The following is a 15,916-nucleotide window of genomic DNA, read 5'->3' on the forward strand; positions in this document are numbered from 1 at the left end:
ACAAACTAAACTAATGCTCTCGAGCTCATCCATTCATAAAAGTGCAGAGGTGTTCCTTTACTTTCCTTTTACCTCAAAGTGTCATGGCTGGAAGAAGAGGAAGTGGATGTGCTGGAGAGAAACTGATATTTTTCTGGATAGTTTTGCTGCTATTAGTAGTCGCTGGCTATGGGGCGTCATTATCTTCAAGCTAATTATAAGTGATTGGCTCTGTCCGCATTTTTTGAGTCGTATCGAAGCGATGCATGGTGAGAAAATGTTTTAAGGAGTTAAGGAACCAATGTGTGAGTATTTGGAAGGTGAAAAACACTTTCTGGGTTACGTAAGTATTGCTTTATGAAAACACGTTGTGTATGCTCAAAGGCCCTACCAAGCCACAACCAAGGTGCTCTTCTGCTGTTCATTTTATGGTGATCTTATTGCAACAAATCAGTATGTTGGGGCCACAATTTCCCTAATTATTTATTCATCTATACATTCACTCTCATGTCATTGGCTTCATAGTTTAGACCAGGTGTTTTATTTATATATGAAAAATCCATATGTATATATATATATATATATATATATTTATTTCTAATTATTGATTAAAAACCTCGTATAAACTAATTACAAGTCAAAATAAGCTTTTTGATGAACCAGACTGCATTCATATTCATTTGATTATTATTTAATGTGCATTGTCCCCTTACAAATAAAAACAAACAAACAAACACCTGTAAACAAAAATTAAGGCTCCAGAGAGGCACAGATACGAACACTAAAATACATTTATTGTGAATTATCCATCAAAGGTTGTGACTTTGTGTGTTTGAATGAATGAACAAACTGAAGAACAGTCTCCGCATGAGCCAGGGAGCCCAGCTGCTGCTGTCCATTTTGTTATGTCATGAAGATCTTAGAAAGGGTTTTCAGAAGAGCTTTGGACTGAAGTAGAGTGGAGGGGACTTGCGAAGGCATTCTGGTTCATTTTGCACCCAGAATCGATCGGCCCGCTGCTACCACCTCTCTCCGTGTCCTCTCTGGGCCTGCGGGATGATTTATGACAGCTCCCACTGAGCATGTTGTGCTATCTGCCATACCACCGTGATCTGGCTTTGCAGAGGTTTTGTTATTCCTAATGAATAAATCACCTCCCGCGTGGTTTTTACTGCAGTGAAACAGATCTGCTGAATATTACATGCAGAAGAACACATGTTAAAGCCATGAAGGGATCTGATCTGATCTGCACGGGCATCAAATACTGGTAATGAAGGAACAATAAAATAGAATAAAACGAAAATGCAGACTGGAGTATTTCTCAGGCTTTAATGCAGATTCAGGACATCATTTTTCCCTGAGCAAACAAAATTAATCATCATTGCCTCACTGATACATGTTGCTGTAAATATTCCTTGAGTTTGTTCTGCCTACTGAAATAAGCATTTGCATAATATCAAATCTGCTCTCAGAGGAGACAATTCAGTTTGTACAATGCCTCTGCCAGTGGTTATCAGTGTTTTAATATGCGATCGAACATTTTATTCATTCACTGTCAGACAGCATCTTCAAAGGTTGCTCTGACATCATGTTATATGCTGATGATGCATCATCAAACACCTCCTGCAGGTGTCCTCTGGTGTTTCATCTCACTTATGTCATTGGATCTGGACAACAGAGTGCATATTTCTGGTACCAGCCTCTCACTGCGGCACAGACTCCATTTAGAAGTAGAGATGTAATTCAACAATATTATATATACTAATCTTGAATTCAGATTTTATGTATTGTTGCATTCTTTTGTCGACCCACCCACAGTCCACTCACTCAAGTGTTTTGTTGCCTGATTAAGCCTTTCTGAGGACCGTGTGGGTTCCACCTTCTTGAGCTCTATAATCCGGCACCTGTGTGGGTTTCACAGTCTGTAACAGATTGTTTTATACCTCCCAAAATAGGATTTTATTGCCAGCTGTTCAACTCAGATATGTTTCTATGATGTTCCGCTGCTCCAGAGTGCCGCAGGGATGATGTATTTTTGCAGGACAACTCGGAAGTTAATAACAGCATTTGGGAATATTGCTTATAAGGAGCTCTGTTGCAAACAAAGGTTAATGAGACTTCGCTTTTTTTTTTTTTAAAGGAAGATCTTTGTAAATAAACTGCAAATTTATGATTATGAAGCATAAATGCAGTAAGTTAGAGCACAAAGCTAAGCAGTCTTATGACTTATACTTTACCACAACTAAGCTTCTTTATTTTTCTGTTTTCATTATGATGACGTTTAAAGTCTGTGACAACCTGTCTGTCTCATTTAGCCACTTGTTAGCGCCCGCTACCTTTGAGATGCTTAAAAACTCACGGGTCCATTATTCACTTGTGTTTTTTATGATTTTGAGCAAAACCTTAAAAGGACTTCAACTTGAAACCAATTCAAACATCTTACTGACTTTGAAATGAGAGAAGCAGACGCTCACCAACCCTTATTTCCAGGTTCTCAGAGTAGGTCCTGCACCACTCTGCTGAGGCTGAACATGAACCAACAGTCTTTTTTTTTTAAAAAGTTTTTGTACACTGTTCCAAGCTGTCAGCATTCTAATGTACACTAAGCCTCGTCAGCAAATGAAAAGTCTTCAGATCAGTGAATCAAGACATTGCTGACATACTGAAATGACGGATAAGGCTTGGAGTCAGATATAAGGCTTAGCGATAAGGATCAATTGGAAAAGAGCATACAAGTTGAATTTTTCATCAGTATACTCAAATGAAAAGTTTCTTGTCAATGAGTCTGTCATTTTTAATCTGTCACGCTAGATTTAAATAACAAATATCTTCAAATATATTTTCTGTAGCTGCACTCTATCTTGTATCCCCCTGCTGATGCTATTAAAGCAAATCTTTGACATTCTTTGCTTTTATGCTTCCATGGAGGAGGAAGAGGGGGCTGTGAATGGACCATTGCACATCCAGTTATTTTGAACTCAATATAATAGGAACACTATGAATCTCCCCAAATTTGGCACAGTCATCAGCGAGGAGATGATGAGATTTTGACGGTAAGAGATCATCTGAAATCACTGAACGTGCTTTAGGCTATGATTCAGTAATGTATCCCCTGATGTGACAGCATTATGCATCCAAAAATCACCCTGAAGTTACTTTCTACAACAAAAAAACCCACCAAAACAAAAACACTGTTTTTGCCCATTATTCAGTAATGTATGAGGAACAGAAGTGGTTCGCTCTGTAAAAATGCTCACTACATGGGCTCATGGATATAAACTTGACTGGCATCCAACCGTGAAGTGTGATGGTTTCTAATGTAGCTGCATTCTGTGCAGGGACTCCTCTGTGTTTGTCAGCTCGGCTGTTTGCTGTGTGTTAGCAGTGATGTGAAGCTAAGGCGTGTGATTTTTGAGTCGTTCTCTGCTGTTTTGGAAGCAGACAATGCAGATGTGTCTTTGGGGGTAAACTTGTACTGCATCACCTGAGTGTGTGTCCCAGATAAGGGTTGTAAATAGGTTTTTGAAGAGCTGATCTTCCCATCTGCAGCGCTCATTAATAAGTATACATCTTTAGAATCCATAAGATGACATAAAAGACATAAGAAAAAAGAAATACATCTGAAAACCTTTAAAGCAGCCTGAGTAAAAAGCGTTCAGTCCAGTGATTTCTTTCCAAGCCGGTTGATGCAACAGTAAAGTGAACAATGCAAGAGTGCTATTTGGAGTGAAGATTAAAATTTAAAAAGATAACATGGGTGTCGCTTAGATTTTTTTTTCCTCTGTCTGCATCCTGTCGAACGTCTCCCCCTCATTCCTGAGTTACGCAACCAAACAAAATAGGTCTCAACTGTACAGAGCCATGCACCCACACATGAAATCCCAAATAAACCCACACAAATATAGCTTCACCATTTAAACAAATGTTTTTGTTTGGTCTATGTAGGTCATGAAGCCTCAAAGGATAACATGAGGGCATTAAAATTGCATAAACTTCTAACTGTGTGACGCTAATGAGGGTAAAGTTATGAGCAAACACTCCCGAGATCACAAGCAAAGAATATCAGCTACTGACTTATTAGCTCTCCTGAAGGCAAATAAAGCAGCTACATTAAAGTCCTTGCTGAGAGAGAGGTCAATATTACAGTGGAGAATATTTGATATTCTGTTTTATAAGAGTAGATTAATTAAGTTGAACATCACTCCTTAAAGTTCAAGACGGAACGACTGTGTTACATAGTGTGTGTGGGTGAGAGAGGAGGCTGGGTAGCTTTTTCACTAGGTTCCATTCAGCAGAACAATAGACAGTTTATTTCAGTGAATTATTGATCACTCCTTTACTCCCCCCTTTATTCACCTTCGTATCCAAATGCACAAAAAGCCTTTAAAATGGTACAGTAGGCTATATCATCAGTAGAATTGCAGATAACGTAACACAAAGCCTCTTTGTGATCCAGGATATTAACCAGTTTGACAACATGTAAGGTTTTTAGATCAGCAACATCATGTGGTCTGTCAGTTTCACTGAGCAACTCCTTTACCCTCACCAGCCTTTTAGGCGTACAGCTATGTAGCAGGAAGCTAAACACATCGGCTGAGGACAAGCTTCCTGGAAGTAATTTCACAGAAAACATCACTCATTTACTGTCCACACACAAACTACTCCATAGATGTAGTAATAACAGTGAACTGCCGTGCGGGCAGCGCTTCGAGGCTGTATGATAATGCTGCAGTTAGCATGCTCACATAAAAATACCTTCACGCTAATGTCTGGCAGCCTGCAGTTTACATAACGGTCGATATGTTAATGTATTGCATTAGCATGCTAATATGTCCTAATTAGTGTAAAATGTGGAACGCAGCCGCGGATGAGGAATGTCTTTATTTCTCCAAGCAACGCAACATGATGATGGATGTGTGGATTATTTTAAACAACATTAAGTCAGAAATATCATTAGCAATGGCATGCTCTGAATCAAAGGTTTTACCATCCATTGATATTCTGAAACATCAGTGGACCAAAAAACAAAACAACTATTTTAAAAAATAAAAAGTTTTGTCCTTTTGAGATTTTAATACCATCAGTTGCCTTTTGCTTGTTGAAATCTATGCTATTTTTCAGGTTGTTGACGGGCATTTCAATCAGTTCACCAGTTAATTCTATTCTAAAACCAGAAACATTGCATTGCTAGTTTTATGTCTCTATTTCTGTGTTTCTCTTGTGTCTCTATTTGTTCAAGTTATCATTGATTCATAGTGGATGTTTGTGGCCAATTTAGAGAAATTCCCTCCTTGCATTCCAGAGAAATGAGGCTTGTATGAGGTGGCAATGATGTTTGACTAAAAAAAAAAACCCCAACCTTTTAAGTCCTTAAATCGAATGGACATTTGAAAGAAATTTGAAGAAATTCCCCCAAGGAATTGATGAGATATGTTAATAAATAATGGGAAATATGTACAGAGGGACAGGCAAACAAACAGACAACCCCAAAACATAACGCTCGAGCCTATGGCTTTCAAGACATTAAGAATTAGAAGAAAGCCCTCAACATCATCCTGGCATTAGATGGAATTATTCCAGCAAATGTCAGGGGATCAGCAAGGTTTCAGGGTTCATCTTCTGAGGTCCCCGCAAAAGCAGTAAAGTAATATTTTATGTCACTGGTGCAGACTGTGAATACAGTTAATATTTCATGGCAATCCATTCAGTGCTTTTTGAGATATTTACAGTGCCATTGGCGGTTGCTATTGGTAACGTTATGGAGTTCAACTGTAAAAATGCAAGAAGTGTATAATCTCACATAAAAGTGCATAATATCCACCCCTTCCTCTCAGATCTGCTTGTGTTCCATCATCCACTTGCATGGGGTTCAATGTCAGATCTCTTGACTTGGCTTCTCCTTATCTCAGTGCGTGACACGCACATTAAAGATGTCGTGGCTCAGAGAAAAACGATGCATGTTTTGAACCCCGTGTTTTACAGAAGATGCAAGCCAAGCTGCCAGGTGCTGGCGTTTAGAATCTAGGGAATAATTCTGCTTCGGATCATTCATCATTCCTGCCATTAACATGTGTTACAAGGCAATTTATTCATGTTGTCATGTATTTCTGATTTGTGCATAATAAACCTCTAGACATCTTGTAACATTTATTCTCAGCTTTAAGCAAACGTGGGCATTTAATACCTAAATCTTGTGCTATGTGTCAAAGTATGCAATGTCTGTGCTTTGCCTGGCTTGTTTTCTCCGTCTACAAAGCTTGAATGACCTTCCATTCTCAGCGAGGGTGTAGGAATGTTAGCTAGTCTCTGCGACAATGGTTTTCGTTGCAGATGACAGGAAAAGAAAAAGACAGAAAAACTTCTCAAACTGCACAAAGAATTTTGCTTTGCTCCTGTCACATCTGAAGGTCAGATTTCATTTTGAATGAAAACAGCAAACTCTCAAGGTTCATCAGGTTTTTTTTTTGGTCGATTCTTTTGTTTATTCTCAGCTCGGCGCAGCAAATGAAAGGGAACGGGAGTGAAGGACAAGTAAATGAAATATTTTTCGGCTTCACTATTGCAACAAATGTTCCCATGACTCTTTTCTCTTTTTCAAATGAAAGACGGTGCATGTAGACCTGTCTCTCAAGCTCATATTTGCTGTTGGACTGTCCTCAACCGAGAAAAGAGCGACACTTTGACCATGTGAATATTAACTGTCCTTCTTCAGAACCATTAGGATGATGTAGTCTGACGTTACAGCTCAGCAAAAACCATTGCCTTCTCCTCATTTCTGTCTGCCTCTATTTGGGGGGAGATAAGGCGTGTAATGTGTCTGACTTCAACAGGATAGGCTGCTGTTCCAATTCTGCCTCCTGGTGATTTCCCAATAATTGAATCTGGTACTTTTAATTGCCTGAATTCAACCACTTAATCACCAAGATGGAAGAGCAAAAAAACAGCCAACTGGATTGATTTGGAGGTTTTTTTTGGATCATGTTGTTAATTTCTGACAAGACGAGCAACCTTGTTTGCTATTAAGAGTTCTTCATTTCTCTTAGTTGTTGACTTTATGTCTAAGAAAAGTGAAGAGCAACTATCCTCTTTGGTTGTGTATAAAGCCCAACCCCCTTCACCTCTCCCTGCCTCCCTCCCTCCCTCTGCGCCTATCATCCACTCGTCTGTCTCGTCATCGGCGTGGTCGGTCCGGAGCACCTGCACCGTACAGGTGAAGAAATATGCAAACATAAAATTAGAGGGAGTCTGAGGGGATTAATAGTGACCTGACGTTTCTGCTGAGCTCAGTAGGACTAGTGGTTTCTTTCATGTGGTATGTATGGATTTTCGTCCAATCTGTGTGTTTGTGTGTGTGTGTGTGTGTGTGAGTGTATGATTAAAGTCTATTTTGTGGATGCAAACAAAACAGTTTTTTTTGTTGTTGTTTTTTTAGGGGGTTGGCATGTGTAGATGAGCTCAACATTTATGTATCCATTTCTTTGGCCCAGTGATTGAAGTTATGGTTAGGAAAGTAGTGGTTAAGGGAAGTCTCTAGCAAATTAATATAAATCCATGAAAATATCCAAAAAGCAACCACAGCAAATTTTCATTGTCATGTTTTTGTTTAATCTTCAAACACAACAAATATTTCTTCCTGATTTTCGAAGAATCAAGCAGCAAATCAGCACATTTGAGAAGAACCAGCTGGGGTTGGACATCGTGGCCTCATAAATGACTGGAGGTCATTATCAGAGCTCATACTTGATGCCACTAAACCTTTTAACGACTACTTAATATATCCCCCAGTGATTCTGCCCAGCAGTTAAAAGATTTTTCACATTTAAACATCTTTTTTAAAGCCTAACATGATGTCTTTTTAAACCTCATTGTAATCCAAGGAGGGCATGATAAAGTGGGTATGCCTTTGGTTTGACTTGAAAACCTTTTCACATTTATTTTGATGAGTAATGTCCCTACTTTGATATCTCCTTGCGGCCCAGAATTTTATTTTCCAGTTTTTTTGCACTTGACTAAAAACCTCTGATATCTTGACACACCTTTCTTTCAAATTTTCCATTTGTTTCTTTTTTCCCCATTCCTTTTAATGTGTTTTGCTCTAGGATAACAGGGTAAAGATGAAAACAGAAACTGAACTCTGTTACAGTATCCGCGACGCTGAATGCTTGAGGAAACAAAACGAAAACAGTATTCATTAATTTCCTTACGTGTATCCATATCCGCCGTAAATTAGATGGTCACACTCATTTTTAATTATTAAGGTCACTCATTTGTCGAGCCGCTGGTGACATCACAAGTTCTTTGTTGTGGTGGTGATATATGATCCAGATAATATCAATGTGGAGACACTGGATACTCTTGTTTTGTGATTGAGGGTCTGGAGAATTAGTGATGGGTGGGAATCTATCGACTGGAATTAAATGTCTCGAGATGTTTACTCGATGGTGTTGGGTTGCGTTGTGATTCTCTCACAAGTGGCAAGCGGGGATCTCTTAATGTTAATCAGCCTCTGAAGTTCTACCGATGGAAATTGAACTTAAATGAGACAAGTTCATGATATCAGTTCCCTCTGTTCTCTCCTCCACCTGCTGCTGTCTCCTCCACCAGAGCGGGGAGAGGCGTTTTCTCAGCCATGAAGCTCGGCAAGATCAAGAGCTCCAAAGATGATCACAAGAAAGGAGGTAAAGTAACACACCAAAGGAGGCCAATTGAACTTATAAACTCCAGAGTTTCGTGGACATTGTGAAAAATTTCTGATAATTCAGTACCTGTGTGGAAGTAACAATACAATTAAGTGCTGCAGCCAAAAAATTCGAAGAACTGAGAGCATTTGTAATCTCTCCTCCAGACAATTTGGATGAGATAGCAATGGATCAAATTTGTAAAACCTTTTAATTTAACTGCTCAAACCTATTTCCATTTCCTGTCTCTGGCTTTATGTGATGTTTCAAGCCTTTGTCTCAGCACTAGGAAGAAAATTATGTTTATTTTACTCTATTTGGTTTACAGGGACAATACACTTTAATCAACATTTCTGTAAACGTGCCAGTTTTAGCTAAGCAGCTAATTTGCAGTTGTAGTCCCTCAGCAAGGTGAAACCAGCCCGATAAAACACAACAGTTGAAACAATACAAATAGACAGTTACAGCAACAGTATTAGTACAACACAAGCTAACCTTAATCTTAAACAACACAGTAAAAAGCGCTGCAAGTGCAGCAAAGAACAAAAAAGCATAAGCAGAAACATGCATGAAATTACATCGAAAATTACTGGAATCACTCAATAAAAATCAGCCCCAACTGTAGTTGCGACATATGAAACTAATTCTTAAGACAATGGTGTCTTTACACTCAGGACTCAGTCGACAATGTATCCAAAATCATTTTCATTCAGATGAGCCAGCAGTCCTGGACATGGAGGACCTGGACAGGAAGGCCATACGTCTTGCTGGAATGCTGGAACCAGACACCATTTCTCTGGCATCTGTCACTGCTGTCACCACCAACGTCTCTAATAAAAGGTCTCCTGTTTGATCGGACACGAATGTCCACACACACCCACGCACGCACGCACAAACACAGCACACACACCCACGCACGCGCGCACAAACACACACACACACACTATACACTATACACTAAATAATTCAAATGCATGTCCAGCAGCTTATTCTTTAGCAATACAACTCAAACTGCTGATGCATGGAATGAGCCGAAGCTTATTGCACAGTTTGCACATTTGAAGAAAAATTCCTATAAATACACTTATTCCACCTGCAAAGATGGAAAGATGGTAAAATTCACACATTTTTAAAGTAATGTTGGCAAATACTCATTGGAGTACATAAAAACCTACTTAAGCTAAAGCTTTACTTTTGAAAATGATTGTTGTGTTTGTTTGTTTTTTTTTACAGGTCAAAACCAGATATCAAGATGGAACCGAGTTCCGGGCGACCAGTAGATTATCAGGTTTGTGTGTTTGGATCAAATTGTCCTCTAAACTCTCCTATTACTATGTATGAGTGGTGGGGGAGTATATAAATGATTTTAAAAGGGAAGCACTGCTAAAAGACAGCTTGACATTTTAGAAATATGCTTAAATTTGAGTAATAAACTTATATTGTTCCTACTGGCATATGCAAGTTAGGAGGGAGTGCCAGGAAGCAATTAGGTTAGTTTAACTAAGCTTAGCATGAGGAAGCAGTGGGGAACTACTAACCAGGTACATAAATATACATTTACATATATATTAGCCTTAAAATGTGCAAAGCCTCTGCAACAGCAGTGACAATATAAAACAATGAATGTAGACATACCATCTGTCCTTTACTAAACTAAGCTGGATGTTGCAACCTTTAGCCCCTTTAGCACCAATCGTTTGTCTATCAAATGCTACAACTTAGGGGAAGTAGGAGTAAAGTCATTGTCTTAAAAATCTGAGAAAAGCTTTCAGTTTCCTGTGAGAATTTGGTTTGAACCGTTTCACTCAAATTTTCCTCATGATAATCATTGCGTATTTGCCTGATGAGTCTTAATATCTCCCACCAGATTAGCATCACAGTCGTTGAGGCACGGCAACTAATTGGCCTCAACATGGACCCTGTGGTGTGTGTGGAGATCGGAGATGATAAAAAGTACACGTCTATGAAGGAGTCCACCAACTGTCCGTACTACAATGAGGTGAGATTTATGGGGATTGAAAATATCATCATGCAAGAATGCAATAGGAAAATTTTAAGTAAGTTGCCTGAATATTTCAAGGATTCTAGTCACCAGTCAATACAGTATAAACTGGCTTTGAACACATTTGGCGCATTTTCACAAGACTCGAAAACTTATACTGAGGAAGAATGGTGCTTTCCGCCGGTAACCACACTAAGTACTTACTTTTGGCATCATCTGTAAGCATTAAAATGTTAAATATATTAATTAAAGTCTGAAAGACATCAGCCTTGTTCCTGTTTTTGCTCTGTGTTGCTGTCGACGATCACTGTAAAAATGGCACTCAGATTAAATGCAGCGTTAATTTTGTTTGTGTTCTTTGATGATTCGAATGATTTGCTGTCATTAAAATACTACCCCTCACATCACACTTAGTAGAAAGTGTTTGTGAGTAATGGCGAGTCACATGCTCGGCCTTGAGGTCGTGTCCTGAAGGGAGCACAAGTGACAGCTTGTCTGCAATCGATTCATTCTGTTTGTCTGCAAATTCCCTGTGGACTTACAGAAAACCAGGCTGATCCGGATAATAGTCTTTCCAGCTTTCCCTCCTCATATCTAGACCCACACACACCTTCACACCCGGCTACAGACATGCTACAGTACATCAACAGGCCAGATCTGTGTGGGTGTTTCAAGATTCATTCTTTTTGAAGATTATATTCAAATAAAACGTACAGTTGTGCTACAAAGCCAGCTGATCTCCTGTGAGGCTGAACTGATGATGAAAAGACCAGTATCACAGTTCTTATTACTCTGTCTGTTCCTCGGTTAAGCTCTTTAATTATTTTGTGTATCTAATTTGTTATATCTCAACCCCAGAGAGAATGTGATAAACAAGTGTGTTTTCCAGTTGTCTATGTCTACACTTGAAACATTCTCTCATCTCTCGACAGTATTTTGTCTTTGACTTCCATGTCCCCCCTGATGTCATGTTTGACAAAATTATCAAGCTGTCAGTAAGTATTGCAAACAGTAAACATACACCCTGCGGAACCACTAAACAAACTGTTACAGCTCCTTTTTCTGCTTTATTTCCATACAGAATATTATAGGGTGCATTTCTAAAATCTTATGCGAGAGACACTTTAAAGATAAATTCGAATGGTGCTCAAATTAATGTATTAATTATGTTGATTTATATTCCTATCCATGTAAAATGGTATGCAGCCCCTTGATCTACATTAAGTCAATCTTTCTCCCATGTTGCACATTTTCATTGCTTAAGAGTTTTCCCTTTGTGTAAATATTTAATGCCCTCTTCTATGATTAGGTCATTCACTCTAAAAACCTCCTTCGGAGTGGAACCTTGGTGGGAACCTTCAAGATGGATGTTGGGACTGTTTACTCTCAGCCTGGTAAACTATTAACAAATACAAGTTCACAATAAAGCAAAGATTTATGTTGAAGTTACAAATTCGTTCATGAAGTCAAAAATTGGATTGAATAAATATTGTTATGGTTGATTGATTAACGGAGAAATGGATTTCCATTTTAGAACACCAGTTCTACCACAAGTGGGCAATACTGTCAGATCCTGATGACATCACAGCGGGCTGCAAAGGATATGTGAAGTGTGACATCGCTGTGGTTGGGAAGGGCGACAACATCAAGACCCCTCACAAGGCCAACGAGACCGATGAAGACGACATAGAGGGGTAATGAGCTGAAGTATAACTGTGGACAGCTTATCGTTTTTGCAGTGGAAAAAGTACATGACTGTACATTTGGACATTAATAACAGATTATAGGATGAAGCAGTGTTTTTCAGTGGTGGGCGGATGGACTCATTTCCTTTGAGTATCGAACCTGTATCGAAATTGTGATACTTCTGTGGTGCAAGCGTTTTTCTAACACTGTTACGATACTAACTAATTCACTGATTCAGCGTCCTACTTGTATGTCGGTACGCTGTGTTCGCTCAATACAAAACTCCAGAACAGAGAAATGTGACGATCACAATTTGTCTCACTGTAGTTTTATGAGAGAAGGCTTCATTCATCCAGCGATCTCTGCAATGTAGCCTGTTCATCCATCTCCTTCAAAAACTCTGACTCAGTTGGTCTTTTCTCAATCTGTGGTTGTTCCATTTGCTATGCCTATCATGCTAGACAGGAGCAGACAGTCTAGAGTGCTGTTGTGAGCAGAATTGAAAAGCCTGATTTATGCCGGTACTTAGTGGCTGACCTGGTATTATCCGACTAGAAGGAGTCATTCAAAACTATTAATTTGTTCTTTTTCACTCATTTAAGTTCATATCTTTATTATCCTCCAATGGGAATTTGGATTTGCAGCTGGCAGTATAAAAAAAAAACAGTAAAGCATACGAATACAGGGGCAAAGGACATCATACTGTAGCATTGCACAGCACAACCAAACTTGATTAAACAACCGCTGTCAAAAAAGAAGAAAGAAATATCATTAACAGCCAGTTTTAATCAGGAACATCTGTCTTAAAAAACTGACATTCGTCGGGAGTCATTAAAAAGAGGGTGTTGATATACATCATTATTTTCTAAAGTCATTGAAGTTTTAGTGCAACAAAAAAAACAAAAGAAAACTCAAGAATTTTGGCAAAAGAGGAGTTATACTTTTCTAGATCAATGCCAGTACTCGGTTGTCCCTGATCTCTCAGTTTACAAAAAGAAAAAGAAAAGAACAAATTGGATCACAGCAACTGAAAACACAACCCCGCAGTTAAAGTATATTTCTCCTCAACCGCTCATCAGTGCTATTGATTGTTTTCTAGGAATCTTCTTCTCCCAGAGGGCATCCCAGTAGAGAGGCAGTGGGCCAGGTTCTATGTGAAGATCTACCGCGCTGAGGGTCTCCCCAAAATGAACACAACCATCATGGCTAATGTGAAGAAGGCCCTCATAGGAGACAACAGAGACCTGGTGGACCCCTACGTTCAAGTGCAGTTTGCTGGGCAGAAAGTAATTTTTGTCCTCTGAGGTTTCACGCTTGCGTTGTTATGAGCCCCCTGAGTGTTTTTATTACTTCACTTGGATAGACATGGTGAATCAGTAAGGTCCTGAAATTGTTCAAACATGGTAAGACTGTTAGCTAGATACAGTTTCAGCTTTGCCTCCTTTAGATGAATATTAAAGCAAATGTATCAAAGGTAGTTTATCAGAAAACTAAAGTCACTGAAGAAATGGATTTTTAATATGTTGTTCATTTGTTTTGTTTCCTCAGGGGAAGACTTCAGTCCAGAAAAGCAGCTATGAACCTATCTGGAACGAGCAAGTGGTCTTCACCGAGCTGTTCCCTCCGCTCTGCAAACGTCTGAAGGTCCAAATACGAGATTCGGATAAGGTCAATGATGTTGCCATAGGAACCCACTTTATTGACCTACGTAAAATATCCAATGATGGTGACAAAGGTAGGTCAAATCAGACGGGGCAAAAGTTCGCCTCATTAGCATTGATTAGCTGTCAGATATGTTTTAGAACCAATTAGTCAGACCAGGCTTGTTAATATTTTACTACGTGTGGTAATTAGTTGACCCACATGACCCAGCTGACCCTCTGGTAATGGCTGCATGAACACGGAAATGAAATCAATACATACATTTACATATATAAAATGAATTTCCATGATCCGTGAGAAGAATTCAGGGATTATTCTTATGAAAAAAAAATTCTGCCAATAAAGTTATTTTAAATAATAGGAATCTGCTTTTCTACCTAATGTGGCTTGAAATGATTTTTTTTTTTTTTTTTTTGCTGTCCATGGGGAGAAGTATGATTGAGCTCCCTCGTGTTAAAAGCGTTTGTAAATTTTAGACTTGAGGATAAAATATTGACTTTAAAGCCCCAAAAGAGATGAGAAGCGAGACGTCGACTCGGCCTGATCTGACATCTCCATCTTAAAAAAGTTGCTATAGTACTGAAGCTGCCATCTGTAAATTTTATATTCCTGATTTATGACTTATCTAGTGTAAATAAGGGTTAATTATCTCGTTATAATAGGATATTATCTTATTATCAAAACATAGCAAGAGATCAATAAGATAAATTAACTCAATATTACAGGACGTTGTCTCAGTATAGCAGGAGTCGTTATGTCACGATAACAAGGTTATCCTGTTATCGTGACATAACGATATTAAAAAATGTATTACAAGTATGGCCTGTCTCCTATTCTACAGAATACTTTGAACAATCCTACTAAGATTTTAAAGAGAACTCTTGCGGATTCCAAATCATACATCAAAAATGTTTTTCAGGGTTCCTGCCCACACTGGGCCCAGCATGGGTAAACATGTACGGCTCAACACGCCAGTACACCCTCATGGATGAACACCAGGACCTGAATGATGGACTCGGAGAGGGTGTGTCCTTCAGAGCCCGTCTCCTGCTCTCCATTGCTGTGGAGATCCTTGACACCACTTCTCCTGAGATTATAAGCTCCACTGAGGTGCAGGTGGAATCTGTTTCCAACATCTCAGAGGTGAGAACTTAGAAATGCACCACTCGGAGCAGTGATATTTGATAAAAGAAAATATATAACCCATGTGAACAGCAAGCCATTTGGCATCTGCTGACATCCTGACCTCCACAATAACCTTAAATTATATACCAATATTCACTTAAACTAGCAGCAATAATACCAGATATCTAAATGATTTAGATGTGTGGGGAATTACAAAAACAAGAGCCTGCCAAAGGATATTTCTTCCACGACAATACATTAAAATAAATGCACCTTCGTCCAATAAAATTTATGTTTTGTTTAATGCACTTGTACTTCCCAGAGCGCCACAGGTAAAATGGAGGAGTTCTTTCTTTTTGGGTCCTTCCTGGAGGCCACCATGATTGACAGAAAAATCGGTGACAAGCCAATTAGTTTTGAAATAACGATAGGTAACTCTATTTTCTATTCATCTTCTTGATCATGAAATGTATAAAAGATGATGGTTATAGCAATAATAATTGCTAATCTAAACATTCTTAAAAATGTGAAATCATTTTCCCACTTCAAAGGTAACTATGGCAACCAGATAGATGGCGTAAGCAAGCTCTCCACGGCAAAGAAGAAGAAGAAAGATGCTGAAAATGAAGAGGAGGAGAGCGATCTCATCCAGAACTCCAGTGAGGATGAAGCCGATGAAGACGGGGACCTGGTCTCAATCTCCTCCACTCCTCTCATGAAGCCCGTCATCACAGACAGGTCAGGGGTCAAGGGTCACTGGAGCAGGTTCAAGAAGGTTTAGGAA

General features: G+C 39.1%; 1 protein-coding gene across 10 annotated transcripts in view; it reads left to right on the forward strand.

Moving 5' to 3' along the window:
* The window catches only part of otofa (otoferlin a), a 75,400-nt gene that overhangs the window by 39,885 nt on the left and 19,599 nt on the right, over nucleotides 1-15,916 (forward strand). For all 10 annotated transcript variants that reach the window (XR_015110767.1, XM_086190626.1, XM_086190618.1 and 7 more), the window contains exons 6-17: nucleotides 8,584-8,657; nucleotides 9,371-9,497; nucleotides 9,891-9,945; nucleotides 10,525-10,656; nucleotides 11,592-11,654; nucleotides 11,969-12,053; nucleotides 12,194-12,353; nucleotides 13,445-13,631; nucleotides 13,894-14,080; nucleotides 14,927-15,150; nucleotides 15,455-15,563; nucleotides 15,684-15,870. Coding sequence is in view for 9 of the 10 variants with exons in the window: in XM_086190626.1 (XP_086046752.1) it covers nucleotides 8,584-8,657; nucleotides 9,371-9,497; nucleotides 9,891-9,945; nucleotides 10,525-10,656; nucleotides 11,592-11,654; nucleotides 11,969-12,053; nucleotides 12,194-12,353; nucleotides 13,445-13,631; nucleotides 13,894-14,080; nucleotides 14,927-15,150; nucleotides 15,455-15,563; nucleotides 15,684-15,870 (1,590 nt within the window). In the remaining variant the exon portion in view is untranslated. The remainder of the gene's footprint in view (nucleotides 1-8,583; nucleotides 8,658-9,370; nucleotides 9,498-9,890; nucleotides 9,946-10,524; nucleotides 10,657-11,591; nucleotides 11,655-11,968; nucleotides 12,054-12,193; nucleotides 12,354-13,444; nucleotides 13,632-13,893; nucleotides 14,081-14,926; nucleotides 15,151-15,454; nucleotides 15,564-15,683; nucleotides 15,871-15,916) is intronic.

Source organism: Aulostomus chinensis, chromosome 20, assembly GCF_037954235.1.
Source record: "Aulostomus chinensis isolate RoL2024-O1b breed Wild chromosome 20, RoL_Achi_v1.0, whole genome shotgun sequence".
Lineage (NCBI taxonomy): Eukaryota > Metazoa > Chordata > Actinopteri > Syngnathiformes > Aulostomidae > Aulostomus > Aulostomus chinensis.